Source organism: Dicentrarchus labrax, unplaced genomic scaffold (assembly GCF_905237075.1).
Source record: "Dicentrarchus labrax unplaced genomic scaffold, dlabrax2021, whole genome shotgun sequence".
Classification (NCBI taxonomy): domain Eukaryota; kingdom Metazoa; phylum Chordata; class Actinopteri; family Moronidae; genus Dicentrarchus; species Dicentrarchus labrax.
The window spans coordinates 19,911,925-19,930,555 of record NW_026136714.1 but is presented as its reverse complement, the minus strand read 5'-3'; the positions used below and the strand labels follow the sequence as shown (position 1 = coordinate 19,930,555).

General features: G+C 38.0%; 1 protein-coding gene across 8 annotated transcripts in view; it reads left to right on the top strand.

The window, feature by feature from the left end:
- LOC127375976 (protein unc-13 homolog B-like) overlaps window positions 1-18,631 on the top strand; it is a 59,622-nt gene that overhangs the window by 38,408 nt on the left and 2,583 nt on the right. For 3 of the 8 annotated variants that reach the window (XM_051422425.1, XM_051422424.1, XM_051422423.1), the window contains 11 exons: window positions 7,602-7,622; window positions 8,559-8,585; window positions 12,615-12,703; window positions 12,882-13,019; window positions 13,307-13,430; window positions 14,771-14,815; window positions 15,745-15,816; window positions 16,531-16,678; window positions 16,804-16,860; window positions 17,563-17,646; window positions 18,390-18,549. In XM_051422425.1, coding sequence (XP_051278385.1) covers window positions 7,602-7,622; window positions 8,559-8,585; window positions 12,615-12,703; window positions 12,882-13,019; window positions 13,307-13,430; window positions 14,771-14,815; window positions 15,745-15,816; window positions 16,531-16,678; window positions 16,804-16,860; window positions 17,563-17,646; window positions 18,390-18,549 — 965 coding nt within the window. Of the gene's footprint in view, window positions 1-90; window positions 121-3,165; window positions 3,193-4,099; window positions 4,145-4,488; window positions 4,504-4,641; window positions 4,663-6,337; window positions 6,365-6,670; window positions 6,692-7,601; window positions 7,623-8,558; window positions 8,586-12,614; window positions 12,704-12,881; window positions 13,020-13,306; window positions 13,431-14,770; window positions 14,816-15,744; window positions 15,817-16,530; window positions 16,679-16,803; window positions 16,861-17,562; window positions 17,647-18,389; window positions 18,550-18,631 lie in introns of all 8 variants that reach the window. The other 5 variants (XM_051422429.1, XM_051422428.1, XM_051422422.1 and 2 more) reach the window with 4 other exon arrangements.

Sequence of the window (18,631 nt, the reverse complement as noted above, 5' to 3'; positions counted from 1 at the left end):
TGACCAGTTTATTATTCAGTACAAATCCTTAAATCTTGTAATTATTTTTGTCTCATTTTCTTTTCTTATTGTTTTCCATTTCACCACCAGTCTGGTTGCTCAGACTCAGAGGGATCTGAGGTAAGAAGAAATTAAGGAAGGAAAAACTGACGACCAAAGCAAAAATCCACCATTTCCCTGTGAACTTAGACATTTTATATCATATTAATCTGAATATTTGTAAGGGAGGAAGAAACTGGAGATTTCACAACTTTTTAACATGTATTCATTTTGTTGGTCATTGAACATCTTTGTAGAATTAGAGGTTATCTTGCACTCTGGCAGTAGTCATATTTTTATTATTTGTAATCAAAATGATTACAGTCATTGTCATTTGAAGTCATTTTGGACTTGAGGCAAGCAGAAATGTACAACTGTATCATGAATGCTTCATTATCATACATTAGCGTCTGATTTAGTGAATACTGATTGTTTGAGTGGATAGCAGCAACATCTGCAAATTATGTTGAAACACACTGTGTTGTTGTGTCCTTTTAAAGCGTTTTTACAACAATAAATGTAGATGTGAAGGGAGGGAAAACGGCAAATCATTTACTTTCCCGGTCAAGATTTATTTGGTCACAATCACACAAAGAAGACTTTAAAACTCCTTACAACAGAGCACAATACAAAATGTCATAAATGATTGTACATGGACAGATAATCATAGGAAATCAAACATTTTAAAATTCCATCTCCAGTTGTCCAGTGTGATATGGAATGAAGGTACAGATATGAACTTGATTTAAAACCCCTGAAAACACATTTTTAATTTAACTATTTCTTAATAGAATTAAATATTAATGACTAAATAAGCAAAAACTCCCAAGATATTAACACTCAAAAACTCACTAATCTGCTTCTTTAACTCTGTGTGGGTTATTTCATTGACAGGGGCCTTGAAACAAGCACACAATTGTTATCAAAGTGGTTTGATTGGTCAAATTGGTGCATGGAACCATGGTACTACAGGTGACATGACCTTTTCAAACTGAGACCCGCCCTCTTCAAACCAGGAAGGAGAGAACACACAAAAACAAAAATTCAGAACACATAACACTTAAATAGATTTAGAATTCAGTTCTGTATGTAGGACCCCATTGATCATAGCTAGAAACCTAGGAAATACATTTTTGGGAACTTTCAACCTAGGACCAGGTAATTGGTTACAGCAACTCGATTTGGAGGGAAACGTGATGAAAAAAAAACCCCCTCAGAATCAAGACCATCTATTTCATGGCTTGAGGTTTAAAACTTTGGTTGTATTATTTTTCTGCTTTATGAGAAACAAAATAAAAGAACATTTTAAATATATTTTTAATATTATATATATATATATTACCTAATATCAAGTGACTGTTACCCCTTTGAACTCCCCATCTGTTTCTCCTTAAGCACAGTTGATAAATTCGTCCATATCCCTGATGCCAGAACCTCCATAAAGCCTCTGGTACCATGCTAGCAAAGCTCTTAACACATTTACAACTGGGCACTAACACAGCCTCCCTCCTCTCGTGAGTGCTTAATAGACTAGACAGTGGGCTGCCGGATAATTGAATTTGATAGTGCATAAAAATTTGTATTTAGCTGCCACTAAATGGCTTCTTGAAATGGTTTAGTTTGTCAGCTGACTGTGGGGGGTCTGGGATGTTAGAGAGGATGGGGAAAATCTGATTTGTAGCAGAGGGTGAAGAAGGGCAAAGTAGGGTTTCTCAGCTGTGCTGGTTAATGGCTAAAGTTGCTGTTATCTTAACAGATGCTAAATGGGATGTTATGGTGAAGATACAAGCTAAATGTGTTGCTTCTTTGTTATAATTGGGGCATCTGCAGGAGAGGATATTTTGTGTCTGACATTATATGTATATATATATACGATATGTGTGTATTTTGCTATGAAAATTGGTCTGAAAGCAGTTGTGTGCCAGCAAGCGTTTAAGCATGTGTAAAAAGTTATCTCCAGTACTCAGGCCAATTTAATTGAACCTGACGATTAATCATTTTAAACCTTGCGCTCCCTAATTGATGCTCTTCTCATGTGCTAATTGAAAAATGGAAATGGCAAGTGTTGTTTTGATTTATCATTCCTTGAAGACTATCTTCATAAAGGAGCTGTGGTACCATATTCAAGCCTCAAAATTTGTGTTTTGGCCGTCACCATGAGAGTCAGACGGAGCTAGTGGCAGCGAAGTTTCAACTTGTCCATAGTAGGAAACAATGGCGGCTCGCCTGGTCACACACAATCTCGTATTAATGCTAAACAGTACACTAAAATGTGTTTCTGAAGCGGTTTTAGGTGAGAAATAGGCAACGCTGTAATCTTGCTTTGTATTTGATCAGCGCTGCCTAGTTTGACAGTTTGACCTGAGTTTCATGCAGTGCGCTGGACGGACTCACTGAGAGTGACTTGTCAATCTTAAGGTAGCCACACCCAAAAGCATACGCTGCTTTATCTTCTATTTTACTCTAAATCAGACTATAATTTACTAAATGAACATCATAATGTATGGAAGACTTGACACTAGCAATTGAGACCATAAACTCTTTAGCAAACTTAGCTTTGTCCATTATATATATTGTCAATTATTTTATTGTAGTGATTAGGGAGGATTTTGTAGAAACATCAATACATCATCTGCATAGAAACCTTATAATCTTATGATGCGTATTGGGTGATGGTGTTTGGATTCCTTTTATGTAGACGTGTAGACGAATGGCTGCTTCTATGCATTTGATGGAAATGATGAATAGAGAATGGTGGTTAGGGTAAAGGTCAGAGGTTTAGGTTAACATTATATTAAAGGTTATGTGGTTGCAATGGTTAAAGTTAGAGGGTAGGGAATTCATGATGTCAATGAAAGTCCTAGGGTATACTACAGTATTAATCAGGCCATGAGGACAAACTTGTTTACACAGTCACATTGCAGGGAATCATTAGAGTTTCCTGCAGTCTTTCTGTGTCATACTGCTGTTTATTGTTGATTAAGTTCTTAGATATATTGTATTTTAATATAAATATAACATAATTATTTTAGCAAAAAGGCCTGATTGCTAATGCCGTGCTGCTTCTCCTGTCCTTTTCTATCTGCCCTGTCCTCTCCTTTCTTGAATTGGCCCGTCTGCCCTTAGGTTGACAACAAAGAGAAGGAGAAAAAGGTTGGTTGGTCAGGCCCAGTGACGGTTTGTCGTTGTGTTTGAAATGAGACCTTTGTGCAACCAGGACATTGTGTTTTGTGTGCTGTGCCGTAATGTGTGAACTAGACCCCAAATGCCTAGATGAAACTGGTTAAAAACTTAACTTCTATTAAGGTGAATATAAAGAGTTTCTGTTTGTAGGTGATACATTCTTGTTTCATTTTGTACTTTGCACTGATGTATTGCCTGTTGCAGCTAAAGTCACTGATTTTGTGTAGAATATTGGCAGCATATCAAGTCGATTTATTACAGCAACATCACAGGTGAAACTGTGGGTGTTGTATTGGCCCTGACTTGAAGACAACAACGTAATTGGTTTAAATCAAATGGCCTGGCCGTCATCCTTGCGTTCTGTTACTGTTCTCTGAATCCCAATCTGCTAATGGAAAAAGTCCAACATTTGTCGCTTGATGAAAATGTAGATTGGGATCTTGCTGTAACATTAAATATCTGTTTCCACCAGACATCTCTTTTTACAGCAAGCAGCACTAAAAAGATGTTCCCGCAAAGTGCTGGGTGCTATGTGGCTCCTGCTATTACTCTGAGAAGATTGAAAATCTGGTTGAAGTGGGGAACAAAAACTTGAGATATTTTTACCTTTAGGCACTAATAAGAAAAATGCTGAGCTCTCACAGAGAACTCACGACTGTCGTGAGCGGACTGGAAGACACACTAGAAACATGTAGTGGAATATTGAGCTTTAATATTCTTCACTGTGCAGATCTTTTCTCCTAAAACTTAGTCTTGATAAATTAGAGCTGGTTATATTGGTTACTTACCAATACTTATTTGACACATTACTTTGGTGAATTTTAGTCTAGGATGTTTTAGTTTGTCAAGCAGTTGTTTACCATATGTCCTCCTGTAGGATGGGTCCTCAGACTATGATGACAGTGAGGAGGAGCAGGAGAAGGTTAGCTTTCTTTAGGTTCCTCCAACATTTCCATAATCAACCTCTCCTCTCCTGCTGCCTGTCATATCAGAGTTGACTGAAATATTCACATGTGGTTGATTAGATGCTCCATTCACTCATTCAACTAAGATTGAGTGTGTGTGTGTGTGTGTGTGTGTGTGTGTGTGTGTGTGTGTGTGTGTGTGTGTGTGAGAAGGTATGCTGCATGTGTTCATGTTTCCACAATTTGTTTCCGTTATCAAACATTACCATTCCCTTATTGTCTTTCTCATGTCTTGTATTTGTTGTTTTCTGTCTTTTTCTCTCTTAATATGTCTTTGTTTCATTCCTTTTTTGTGAAAAAGCTTGATAAGGAAAAGGTGAGCCATCAGTCCAGGACCCTTGTGTACCCTTTCATACTAAATTATAAATGTTATGTTGTATTTCTTTTTCTTTTATTGACTTTTATGTCATTTGTCTTTTTCTTTTTCTTCTTTCCTGTTTTCACATCTTCCTAGTCTCAGTCCAAGAAGGAGAAGGTGTGTTTAAGCATTTGGAGATGTGTGGTGTATGTATGAATGTATGGAATGATAATGTGAAAACAATGTGGTGAAAGGTGTTGCTCATAGTGCTGAACCTACATAGAATTATTACCTGAGTCTCACCATGGCTTTACAGGGCTTTATAGAGAGTTTCACCCCATTGTTTAGCTGTTCAGCCCACAACTTTAATGTTTTGTTTCACTCTCACCACACTGTTGTTGTTTTCGCCCACAATAGGCAGCTGTTTTCAGAGAAAAGGCTCTAAAACCAAACTGTACACTACCTGCTCAGCATCTAACAGCAGACAGACACAGTTAGAGACTTGCTGGTGAACATAGTAGAGCATGTAGAAGCTAAAGATATTTCCCTTAGGACTTGCTGGAGACCAAAGATAGAGCTAAAAGAGAGTGAATATTACATTCATCAGGTGGCCATAACTGTTGGATGTGTAAATAACCAACATTTAACAAGTTTGCCATATCAGCAAAAAAAAAAGCTGACGTTATGCCTATGCTGTGTTTATAACTTATTACTGCTGCACCCAAGTGGCCAGAAAAAAGAACTGTTATTGCAGGTTCACCCAAAATAATTTACCTTAATTTTAACTTCAAGTCAAGTCAAGAAAAAACTTTGGATGGGCTGGAAATTTGTACACGATGGGATCCAAAATCTGTAGTTACATTACATAAGTGAACTGGAGGAGGCAGGAGCTTGTGTGCTTCCTCCTCCAAAAGACACTTAGTAATTACAAAGACCCCATTGTGAGAGGTACTAGCTGTTCAAAATTGGAAAAAAGAAAGGAGAAAAGTACAGAAAAACACTGTTAAAAAGTGCTCTTTATAGTTACCAGGCTCAATTGTAGTTTCTACTTGTCCTGAAATAACCAGTACAGTCTGACAGAGGGATGGTGAGGGATGGACAGATATATTTGCCTTCATCTCTGACAACATGAGGCCAAAGTGTAAATTGTCACTCATCAATAAGTTGTTTTTCAGTCAACTCCACTAGTGGGGTCCAATTATGTGTTTTCCTTTCAGCTGTTTTCACATTAACACACCTTCAGGCACAGTGGGCGCAAGTCATTAGTGAAATGATTTGGTGATGGTTAGGAGGCTCTAAAAAGCTCTAGACATTTAAGTTTGTTAAAATTTTTGGGGGTCGACTGGTGTTAATGACCCTAATGCGGTTCAAAGTGGTTGAAATTACGTATTTTGTCTGATTATGTTTATCCGGACACTATCTGGAAGTGTAAATCCTGTGTGTGCTTTATGCAGAGAAGCACCTTGTACCCTTTAAATGTCAAGGCTTGTTTTTAGCTAAGTTTTTTTTATCACCCCTCAGAGGTGGGTGGGAACCTCCAAGCTGGATATAAAACTTGAGAATCAGCTAAACTGGACCTATGAGGGTCTCACCTGAAGCAACAATAACCTTTATTAATATGTGAGTCACTGTCTGGGGGGACTAGAGGCTAAAAGGGAAGGTGAACCTAATAAAAGTGCCAAAAAGAGTGTGTGTGTGTGTGTGTGTGTGTGTGTGTGTGTGTGTGTGTGTGTGTGTGTGTGTGTGTGTGTGTTGGGTGTGTGTGTGTGTGAATGTCGTTATGTGAGCCTGTGTTTATACTAGTGATTCTAGCATCTAAGCGTAGCTCACTCACAAATGTGTGTCCTTGCAGGCTGAAAAGAAAGACAAAGAGAAGCAGGTTGGTTTGTTTGTAATCACTCTGGCTTTCACCTCCTCTTCCTGTCAGTTCAGCTTTTCTAATATCTGTTCGCTTTCTCTAAAACTATTCAGATTTGCTTTCCTTCCTGTGTAATATTCCCTGAACCTCTGATATTTTAGTGTAGTTTTACTGCAATCATTGATTGACTTCATCACACATCATAATTTCAATTACATTTTTTTAAAGCTAGCTTAATGGAAGGGGTTTGTTTGCAAGAAAAAGAGATGAATGGTGTTTGCTTTTCTTTTTTTTAAAAAACATTTCATTTCTTGTCTCTGCCCCAAGGAGGACAATAAGAGCAAACAGGTGGGTGCTTATTGTGAAATGCAGATAATCATCCTCCCTATTGTGATCAACCAGTGCAGACGAGTACAAATAGGGATTTGTAAAACTTTGTAAAGCTTCAGTGGCTCAACTTTTTCCTGTATTCATAATTTGTACTGATTTCCTGTAAACTTACATAAGGTCTAATGATTGCTTGTGATGTCCTGAATAATTGTTGAAAACACTGTCAAACATAGAGAAGGAAGCTTGACATCAGTATGTTAAAAAGTAACAGAAGCTTTGACTTGGTTCTTAATCTGGGGTCTGGGGATCCCCAGGGGTCCTTGAGGGGGTTCCAGGGGATCCCCAGAAAAATTGGGAATGTTTTAATTTCACTTTTATATCGTTAACTTAAAGTGAGCTCAATGAGAGAATGTATGAGTGACTATTCTGCTCATAGTTTTCACTGGCGTTGGTGTGGTGTAACACATGTATTAACTGTTGACACACTGTCTGTATGTACTGCACACACTCATGGTGTGTATTTGGGCCTTAGAATGAGCATGAAGCCTAATAAAGCAGAGGACCTGACCGAGTCAATACTTCCATTCTCTGTCTGCTGCCCCTGTTGACTCAGATATTTCCCAGAATCCAATTCAAAGAATCATTTCCATTTGCCAAAGCACTTGAGTTGACCTTCAGCAGAGGCAGCACCACTTGATTAAATTCAAGGTTTTTTTTTTCTCTAGAATGAAGCTTTTTTCTTTGAGCTTAGTCATTTCATTTTGTTTCTGTGTTTGTCAAATTTTATTTAAGCTCTTTCACCATAGAATTGTTGGCTTATCATTTCCCTTAGAATATTTTGTATTTGCAGGGATAATGCTGACAAAGGTGAAAAACATGACTGTAGAGGACAGCTGTCTAATGTTTTATTTTGTTTTTTCCTTACCAGTCAAAGGAGGAAGTAAACAAGGTTTGTTTGCACAGTCATCTTGTTTTTTCCTTTGAGCTTTTCCCTCCGATCCACCTCTTAAAGGCAACTCCTGAGTTTAGACTATTATCCAGTTAGGTATGGTACAGTAGAAATCCTTGTGTTACAGTTAGGCTTATGTACAATATTAATACTGCAGGTAGTAAGACAGTAGACTCAGTCTTATAGACCTGTGTTTTTATGTTTGCACAAGTTTTACTATATTATTTTTGAGTGAGTTCAGTTAATCGCCATATTGTTAACGCCATATTGTTTAACTACACATGTGCATGTGCAATATGGCTACTGTGTGTAATCCGAAGTGGGCAAGGGATGATCGTCCTGTCATCTAGTCTGTGTTCTTTTTGTTCTTTCAGGTACACAAAGTACTCAGTAGAGTATATGTACAATGATACTCACGTTGCAGCTTCTTGTCTTAATGTGTGCTTTGGTAAAAGCTATATCATATAACCTATAGGGCTGTAATTAGCTTGGGCCAGCAATGTATTAAGTGTTACAGAAAACATCTACTTCAATTAGCTAAGTATCTGATGATTCATTGTCTGCCAAATAATTCTTGTTTGGTATGAAGTCCGTGTGCAGCAGTGTCATATCAGACAGCAGTGAGACATGTCTAAAGGTGATGTCAGTTTTCCCCTTTGTTTTGTAGCATCGCATAAACCAGGGCCAATAAACCAAAAGCTTTTATTAAAATCACCCACTCACCATTACCCAATCCTCTAGACAATATCAAAAACACACCCAAAATAAACCCTCATATTATTTTGACCTGCTCTATACCATAATGTACAACCTTGTGTATGTGTATATTATAGTTTGTTTTAATCATCAATATCCTTCACAGTACTGTGTGATGTTTCTTTTTCTTTTTACTTTTGTGTCTTTTCTTGTTTTTTCCTTTCTGTCTTTCCGGAAAAGACTGAAGCCACAGCTGCCACAAAGAAGGTACAGTTGGGTGGTAGAGAGAGATTACAGTGTTGGACAAACATTTATTACCTGCAAAGGACACTTCTAATTTCAGACTGTGATTCTAGTGAGGGGAGTGTGTTTATGAAGGCTTATGTGTGTCCTTTTGTTCTTAAAAGCAGTTGTTCCAGTCATTCACTTTCTCTCTCCTCCCAGGCTTCTGTGTGTGTCCTTTTGTTCTTAAAAGCACTTCTTCTTAGTCATCCACTTTCGATCTCTCTCAAAGTCTTGAAGAATTACACCAACTGAATTGAGCATTGTTAGTACCTCTGAAGTTTACGTGTTAAACACCTAAACCTGGTAGTTTATGCGGGAGATAATATTTCTACATAGAATATGATGTAAAATATACATAGGCCTACTGTGTTGAACTAGTAAACACTATGTTTCTATATGGTAACAGTGGTGGGAGATTGGAAACTGTACTACTAAAATCCATAGCACTGGGAATGAATACAAAAGCCACATATCTATATTATAAATGATATTTATATTTGACTAATTTGTGATGTTAGAGACCCTATATGGTAATTGAAACAAACTCTCCTGACACAAATTATTACATTATCTAATGGATACTGTAACAATAACAAAGCAGTATGCAAAGTGCTAGCTATCAACAAAGCTAGCACAAGCTATTTGCTTGGAGGGACTGGTTTGAATCCCAAATACAAAATTGTAATTCATCCTCTTGTCTGATATTGGAGGGGATTTTATCCTTGATTTCCATTCATCTCTCAAGGACACCTCACACACTCATATACACACTCACCTCCAAATGCCTATAAAGATGTTTGACTATGCTTGCCACTTGCAGTTCACATAAACACAGCTGTATATTTTATTTTTGGATTCAGACCAAGAGCAGACTTTGTCTGAAGGGACAGAGTGGACAACCCAGCCTTTCATTCCTCTCACTGCAACATTTCCCAATTAAATTCCAAGATACTAAAACACTGTCACTTGAAAGTCACAACCCTTCTTTAGTCCAATTATATGTTATGGCAGTTTGCCCAACGCCCTCTATCTAATAACACAGTTATCGATGGCATACCTTCTACAAAGACACTCTAGGATGCCTTATCTTGCAATCGTCTAGCCACTTGGCTGGTATAACATGTGGTGCATACTTGAGGTCCAGCATACTAATAAGCCTCAGGCTGTATTTTACGGGTTTATTGAGGCACTGTTACCAGGCTCCTCAAGGCCAGTTTATCCTACAGGCTGCATGACTACTGAAAGCTGCACATTGCAGCTTTAGTTTCTTGATAGTAACAAACTGATTATTAAATGTTTGTTCACATCATATTGTAATTACAATCAGCCAAGTGGAAAAGATGATCACATCAGCTTCTTATCATGAATTTCTAAAACAGGAGTTTTTCCCGTTCTTACCTTTCCTGCTGATTTTGCATGAATGCAGCATAATAATTCATTTTGGTTAAAAAAGGGTACACAGGTGTTTTCACTTATCCTGGTTGATTACATATTGGTGTGTTGAGCCATCAAAACTGTAATTTGATATGTTTTCTACCTCTCTGAATTCCTGGATTCATGGCATGTATTAGAAATGTGTGATCTTTTAAAGCAGAAAGATTGGACTTAAGATGTTGCTGTCATTTCTTTGTATTTACCTGCAGTTGAGTCTAAATGCAAACCATTAAAAAACCACGAGGATAATTGATGACCCATGAATATTGGATGTCATCAGAGATTAAAATTGACAAATCTGCTCTCAGAAGTTGGATTGTGCTGTCTAAAACCACTTCCGGGGGCCCCTTGCGTCCAATGCCTTTAGGTGCTGAAGTAAACTTCAGCAGAACATCAAATGCCTGCCAGATCTAGGAGTGCTCTGCAGCTGAGCCAGACCTCTTAGCTCAAGGGTTCAGTATGTAACATGCAGGACAGTGTGTTGGTAGAGATTGATTATAATATGCAAAACTAACTTCATTAGTCTTTTAGTGTAGTGTAATCATCTAAGCAGAAGAATCGTTGTGTTTTTGTTAACTTACCTTTTGTTACCTTACTACACAGCTAGATGCCACTAGCAAACTCCCAGTTTGTAATGTTTTCACCCTAGAAGTCCATGTCATTTCATTTCACAGATCAAATTTAAATACTACTGGATACTGAAAATGCCTAAAAGAAATCCTTAAAATCCTCAGTGTTTAAGAGTCAGTTAATTTGAATTAATTTCTTGAGTAGCTTCCTCCTTATTTCTACTTTGAACATTAGCCTCACTGTGCTTCCCATTTTGTTCACCAGATTCAGCTTTTTACTCTCAAGAGGTCACTGAGGATAGAGTGACAGCCTCCTGCTGTCAAAGTTCCACTTAATGTAAAAAGATTTTTACTTAAGGTTCCTGGTATATTTTTATAGAGCTTGAGCTTGAGTAAATAGTGTGCTCTTAATAGCTTGAAGCGCCCTTTTCAGACACGAATGGGTTGAATGGGTTTGAAGAGGCATGAATAAGCTTGTCTTCCGTTTCTCCCGTTATATCTACAAACTCTTCTCAGCTGAAATCTTGTTAAGTCACGACCTTTGCAATTTGCATTTTAGTCAGCATTTCTTTCCTGTTTACTGATCTGTATACTGTATATCCGTCATCCAGCAGCATATTCACACACACAAAATATGGCCATACTGTAAGTCATTGTGTGTGTCTCTGACTCATACACCCATTGCTTTCATAACTCATTGACACTGAGAATGAATGAGGTGTTACACACTCTTACTCATATACACACTTGAAAAGTATTCCTGCACTAGACATTGTACATCTGCTGTACAATGTTTCCCTTTTCAACCACCATTCCACTGTGTGCACAGTTCAGCTCAAACATCCAAAAATGCATTGAGGAGAAACTAACCAGATGTTGATATTGATTTTGGTTTTTCAATGCGAGGTTGTTGGAAAATGTTCAACTCACAGTACAGAAATAGATCTCACAGAAAAGACTCGTTTGTTTTGGTTGTTTATTCTTATTGTAAGTAGAACACCAAATGATCACTTGATCTAGCACCATAAACATAGACAACACCTTTTAGTGTTAACGGTGAAGTTGGACTGTAACCTCCTAATGTCCACTGGACACAGCTGTGTCATATTGTAGCAGCAGTGCTCCTGCTAGAGCAAATCAAAGTCTTTCTATCCAGTCTGTCAGTGTTAACCATACATACAGCATATTTGCAGTTCTTGATATCTTTATAGACCTTTGGCCCCATTTATCAAAGCATGTCCCTATGCACAGGAACTATGGTATTAAACATGCATACACACACCTGCATGCAGTGAACAAGGATGAATCCCACCTGTTCTACACCCATCTGCTCGTGCATGAACAGGCTTTTTTACAAAGTGGTTTGTCAAAACATGTTAATTTGCTTAACAGTTACAGTGATTTCAATTAAAACCAACTTTATCCAAATGTAATAGATCCTTTTTCAACCAGTTGAATGATCCCCTTGAAACAGCTGAAAATAAGCATTGGCCCAATTTTAAGCTTAAACACAGTTGATAAATGAGGGTGCTGCTCTATTTTTGCTGTCCCTGCTTGTGTCTTTGCATGTGCATACATGCTTGTATTTATTTACATTTGACATATCGCTTGTGTTTAATATTATTTTTCATTTAATCTCAATTAAGATCGTTTTTAAAATGCATATAGGCAAACTTTCTTAAGTTTATATTCATATTAAAAGCAATCTCCTCAGGAGTGAACAAATAGTGTTAAGGTCCTGGACCTAGTATATATGATATAACACTTAATGAATAGTATTAAGGCTTAGATTTTTAATGAGTAAATGATCTTTTAATAATGATATTGTAATAATGCATTGAAAAACATTGAAAAAGAGGGCTAAAACAGTAACAAAAAGGACAATTTTAATAAAACTGGATGCACTGGACACCTGAGATGCAACATTTTAATCAAGTGGCTGTTGTAAAAGGCTTTAAATGACCTGTTATCGCCTTTCTCCTCCTGTTCCTTTATATATGTGTTGTAGCTGGATACAGAGGCTGCTGACATCCTCAATGACCTGCAGGTGAAGCTCAGCACAGTCCTGGACAACTTCAGCACCATATTTGCTAAGAGGTAACACGCACACACACACGCACACACACACACACACACACACACACACACACACACACACACACACACACACACACACACTCACACAGACACATACACAGTCGCCCATTCCAATATGTCCTATGGCCTTGCAGCAGTGTTTCCGACTAAGTTTGTCTCTGTCTTTGTCTCCTTCCAGTTTCCAGACTCGTATCAACGGCTGCATGCGTCAGATGGCTGAGATCCTCTATCAGATCAAAGGCCCACCCAACCACAACACTGCAGAGGCAGATGCCGACTCCATGCTGAGGCCCCTCATGGAGTTTCTGGATGGGAAGTAAGTCAAAGCATGACACACACAGTTGCTCTTGTTGTAAGCTCCTGGCAGACGACTGCATGAGTGGGTCTCTAACCTTTAATGTAGATTATGACACCGCTAATCTTATTTACTAAAATGAATTAACATACCAAAAATCACAATATAGCAATGAACACAAAATAGATAGAAAACCACCAAAAACAAGGGTTTTTTTTTTTTACCTCTACAATGACTACGACTGTGAATGAAGACTGTTGGACCAAACACATTTTAGCTCACAACTTTGGTGTCTGTGTGTGATCCAGTCTCAGTATATTTGCTGATATCTGTGAGAAGACGGTGCTGAAGAGGATCCTGAAGGACCTTTGGAAGATCGTCCTGAGCAGTCTGGAGAAGACCATCGTCCTGCCTCAGAGCAACGACAGTCTGGTAAGGACCACCCTATTCGTCACAACTAAACGCCTCACTCCAACCCTAACCCTAAACTTCACCTAATTCTAACCATAAAAGAGTTCTCCACCAATCTAGCATTGCACTCCTGTAACATCATTGGACTCACTATGGACAGTAAAAAATAGAACAAAACAAAAAAACAATCAAAATCCATGCAGGAGAAGCAGAAATCTCGTCTTTTTTATTCCACGCATTCTCCTTCCTTGTCAAAACCTGGTGCCTACCCACAATGCAACTCAGCCACAGACAGTTCAGTTGGAGATTTGGGTGCGTTATGCTAGTTAATGTAACCTTGAGCTGCTAACCTGAAGCAGATATGAGGACCAGGCGACAGAAAGGTCTGATAAACTCTTTCTAACTCTACACCCCAAGATTTTTCTTTTTAAAACTTTCTTCAGCTCCAACAGACACTGACTGAAGTCCGACCTGAGGCAATTTATCAGACTTTGTGCATCTCCCATTTGAGCCACAAAAGGCTTTATACAACTTGTTTTTCATTTGCAGTAGTACTCCCCAACACCTTTAGACAGACAATGTGTAAAAGTGGTGGGGTTCCCCTTAAATCAGTTCTTAACCTTCATTCAGTCCTTTGAAGAAGTGAGGACAAGAAAAAATGTCCTTTGTTGCAGAAATGTCAGTGATAAGGTCCAGCTTTACATACTGATGAGAGTGATTAGAGGACAGTGAAGGAGACAGGATAACACACAAACAGTTACACAGTTATTAAAAGACAGTATTTATACAAATCACATACACTATTGATACACTTATTGATGACTGTTTTAGTAAATCTTGTCTGTTCTCAGATCAGTTTCCCTTCAATAACTTAAAAGTAAAAATAAAAGTTTGTGTCATGTTGCAATGGACCTGCAGACAGGGACTGTTTTGAAAACTCTTAAAATTGTATGCCAAATAACAACAGTTTATACACACATTTGATTATATTCACATTCAACATCCATGTGTTTGTGTTGTTGTTAAAGGTACTGTAGCATATATAGAATATGTTCGGTATATGTTATGTTTTCTAGTGTTGGATTATTGTAGTATCTTGTATCTCAGCTCCAATGAGATCAGGAGCTGTGCTCTGCTGCCACCTAGTGGTGGAAGTCAGCTGGAGTGTTTCTATTATGCAAAATGTTGGAATGGTCTTTACCTAAGTTTGTACCTGTTAGATTCTTCTGTGAATATGTTAATCATGTTAAATGATACAGAGAATTGTGTCGCACAGTGAAGCATGAAAATGTCACATGAAGTCTCAATATAATCCCTCCCTATCCACCTCTTTCTCTCTCCTCTTCCTCCTCTCTCTGCAGGGTGCACAACTCCTCACAGCAGCCAAGGGACTGTCGAACCTCAAGGTAACACGTTCAGGCTTTGTGTCAAAAGACACTTGAAAGCCGGGATTTTGGTTTACTACTTGTTACCATCTGTTAGTTATTGAAGCCGGAGAATGGGGTCACATGGATGGGCCTGGATGCTAACAAACAAGCATTGCCATACACACATTTGTATGCCATAATAGCTTTATTAATGGAAACAAATTATTTTTAAAAATGCCACAAAAATATTCAAAAGTCAAAATGGAAGTTCTTGTAGAAAAAAGTTTCTCTCAAAGGAGAATTTAGGGGTTTCTTGGTGATGTTTAAGTTTTTCAGCATCTACAGTAGTAGCTATTAGAAGACCACACCTCAAAGCACTTGTAAATGGGCCTCAATAGTCGTTGGTGGCTACCTGTTAACACACCGTGCAGGAGGTTGCATAAAGCCAAAAAGTTGTTTCCCCTCCCCGCAGCATTAACTTTTGAGCACTTTACCGCTAACTGCTGCTCACACAGTAGAAGTCTCAGAAATATGTTTCCCAATTATTTTATTTTTATTTGTTATAAGGAGTTCGGTCTAAACCTGCTCTATTTGAAAAGTGTCCTGAGATAACTTCTGTTATGAATTGGCGCTATACAAATAAAATTGAATTCAATTCAATTCAATTCAGTTAGTTAAAGAAAGACACTAATAATGTATGTGTTTATCCACTGATCTGCTCAAGTTCACGCTCATTGAGATGTACTGATAATCATCATTGGTCTGCTAAATGTATTCATGTGATTATTACCAAACAACTGGATTCAAGTGAGCACAAATAAGTGACCACAAATATAGAAACTATGCTAAATAAGAAAGGCCTGGATTCATGACTTTCTGTTTTTGTTTTTAATTTTTTATTTATTTTGAGTGTTCCTCTTGAGAGAAAAGGTTGTCTAACATCAGTCTGTGAACTCTGGTTGCTGTAGGGAGGTGGTGAAGCCAAAACCTTGACGCCCAAACAGTGTATAATTGTTGATGCAGGGCTGGAGACAATCAAGGTAGGTGGAGACCTGCACGTTTACATGTCAAGAACTGGACAATTGTTAAGCATTGTAAAAGATAGTAATAGAAAGTTAAGAAAAGCTTCCCAATCATTCATGTCAGGTAGCCAACACCAAACACAACATTAGTCAAGACAAACTCAGACTTCTAACAGCTATTTTGTCAAAATTAAAAACATTTCTTGCATGCTTAATACTTTTTTCAACTTTTTGATTTGATAAGAAAATAAAATTCAAACTCATGCTTTTAGTTATTCAATTGAATGAAATGCAGTCTTATTAGGAAAACATAGGAATAATTTGAACAAGAAGAAAAACAAAAATTATAACACTTATGTACATATTCAACATATGATATAACATTTTATTCTGTTACCAAATGCATTCCTTTACTGTATATTATCAGTATATTGATTTGCTGCACAGTTACTTTCAACATCCATCTATGTCAAGCACCTTGCCATATGAATACAAGACAATATACAGTACTGTATATACTACACTTACACTAGTCTAGTTTCTATTTAAGATTTAGGTTTTAATGTTTTCATTCTTAACTACTTCTTTGGATGTCCTTATGTTGTTTTTCTGATTCCTATGTGTGATTTTGCAACTGTAACAGTGCAGCTTCCCTTTGGTATTAATAAAGGACTCTACCTACCGCAAAGGATTTATTTCTTAGCTTCACCCTGCTGCTCTCTTTTCTTTCAGCAATACTTCCATGCAGGAGGAAATGGGCTGAAGAAGGCATTCGTTGAGAAAAGTCCTGAACTTGCCTCACTGCGTTACGCCCTCTCCCTGTACTCCCAGAGCACTGATGCTCTCATCAAGACCTTTGTCACCACACAACACTCACAAGGTGACCATAGACACACACACACTGCATGTACAGTATAAAGGCTTTACGGTGGTTGTATGTCCCTCTTGTGGTTCAGACTGACTAAAAAGTTCCCTAAACCTCTCTGCTCTTTCCTGTCCACTCAGTGCATGATGGGATGGGCATCCGAATCACTGGCAATGAGAAGATTCGCCCTGACAGGGGTAAGTCCACTACACTCTAAAATAAGGGGTTTCTTGGGTTACACTGGGAACCATTGAGCTTCCTCTAGGGGTTCCTTGTAGAAAAAAAAACAAAAACCCTCAGTTAAATGTGGAGGAACATTCAAATATGAGAGTTTCATGAAATTAAGTACTTTTTGGACATCAGCTGTCACCGAAAGGGTGCTGTATTAACTAATAAGCACAGTGTTCCAGTTTACACGATTCCTTTGTTAATGACAACAGGTGTAAAACTGTAATGTGATTCAATCTCATCAAGCTATTTCTTAAGCATTGCCTGCTGCAGAGTTTTCAAAGGCAAGGCCAGCCTTGAAAAGTCATTTTATAAAGAGTAGAATTTCCTCGTCATCCCTGATGCAGCAGAGCACATGACTCGTGTTGGTACGGTTTTTAAATTATGCTGTAAATTAGAAAATTATCACTTTATCAAAAATGTACTACAAAAGTATAAAATATGGTGTCCTGTCTTTAATGTTACCCACTTTTCAAACTATCATCATCACCCTCTGTAGTAACAAACCACATTTTTTGCAAGTTTGCCCAAAGCTGAAATGTAAGATAAGAAAGTGGGTCACTGCAGCAATAAGATCAAGATGTTAATAAAGAATAAAAGAAAAACATGAGAGTAAGCTTTGAAGACGTTGTTAATCATGTTAATGTGCGTGTGGTGGCTGTGTTCTGCAGGCTCGGGGATAGAGAAACACATCGGAGAGGCTCTTCTGCAGGTCGACATGATGCTCGGGAAAGAACGCAAAGTCAATGTCAGAGGTGAGACTCCTAAATTCAAATCCTACATCTAATCTCTTTCCAATTCAAATATTGAGCTTAAATCCAGGACCAAATCTTGAATTAAGCCTTTAAACGACCATACTTGTGGTTTTGAGTGTTTAGTTTACCTACTAGTTGTTTACACCTTACTGCAAACCATTGTCCAAAGCACAAGTCATCTATAACCCTTTCACATCATCACATGGGAAGGCAATTATTAGCAGAAACTCTTCACTGTTGGTACTTCCAAGAGTATGAATATGTCATCTGAACCTTGAGATTAACACCTGACAGCAACAACACCAAGAACAACAAAACAAAATCCATAAGACAGTCTCATCACAAGATACATTTTCCAAGATCAAAGATGAACATTTAAACCAATTCTTCTTTCTGACTCAAATTTAGCACCAACAATCAAAAAAATATTCCTCTTGATGAATAAAAGTTAAGGATTCCCTCCAGACATGTTGTTAAGACATATATACAAATAGTCTGATTGGAACAATAATGTGTGTCAGTTTTTTCCACAATAAAGTATAAAGTATTAAAAAAGTTGTTTTCCTGCTGGACACAAGATGTCTCTACATCACACTTGTATAAGTTGCATACTGGAACGCTGTATATGTTAAAATAAACAGTCATGCGACAACAGTCTAACAGTACCATCCCCAACACTTTCCCTTTTCTCACTTATGTGCTCTCCCTCTCTCTCTCTCTCCTTCTGTTTTCTCTCCATCCAGTCATCGCAGCGAACGACATGAAGTGGCAGACATCGGGGATGTTCCGGCCTTTTGTTGAAGTCTCCATGGTTGGGCCCTTCCTCGCCGACAAGAAGCGAAAGTTCACCACAAAATCCAAGAACAACAGCTGGTCGGCAAAGTTCAACGAGTCTTTCCAGTTGTGAGTTGGAAACCTGAGCTCTTACACCTACCAATGAGCTACAAATGTATGAGACGCAATAAATTAGTGGCTGATTTTTTAT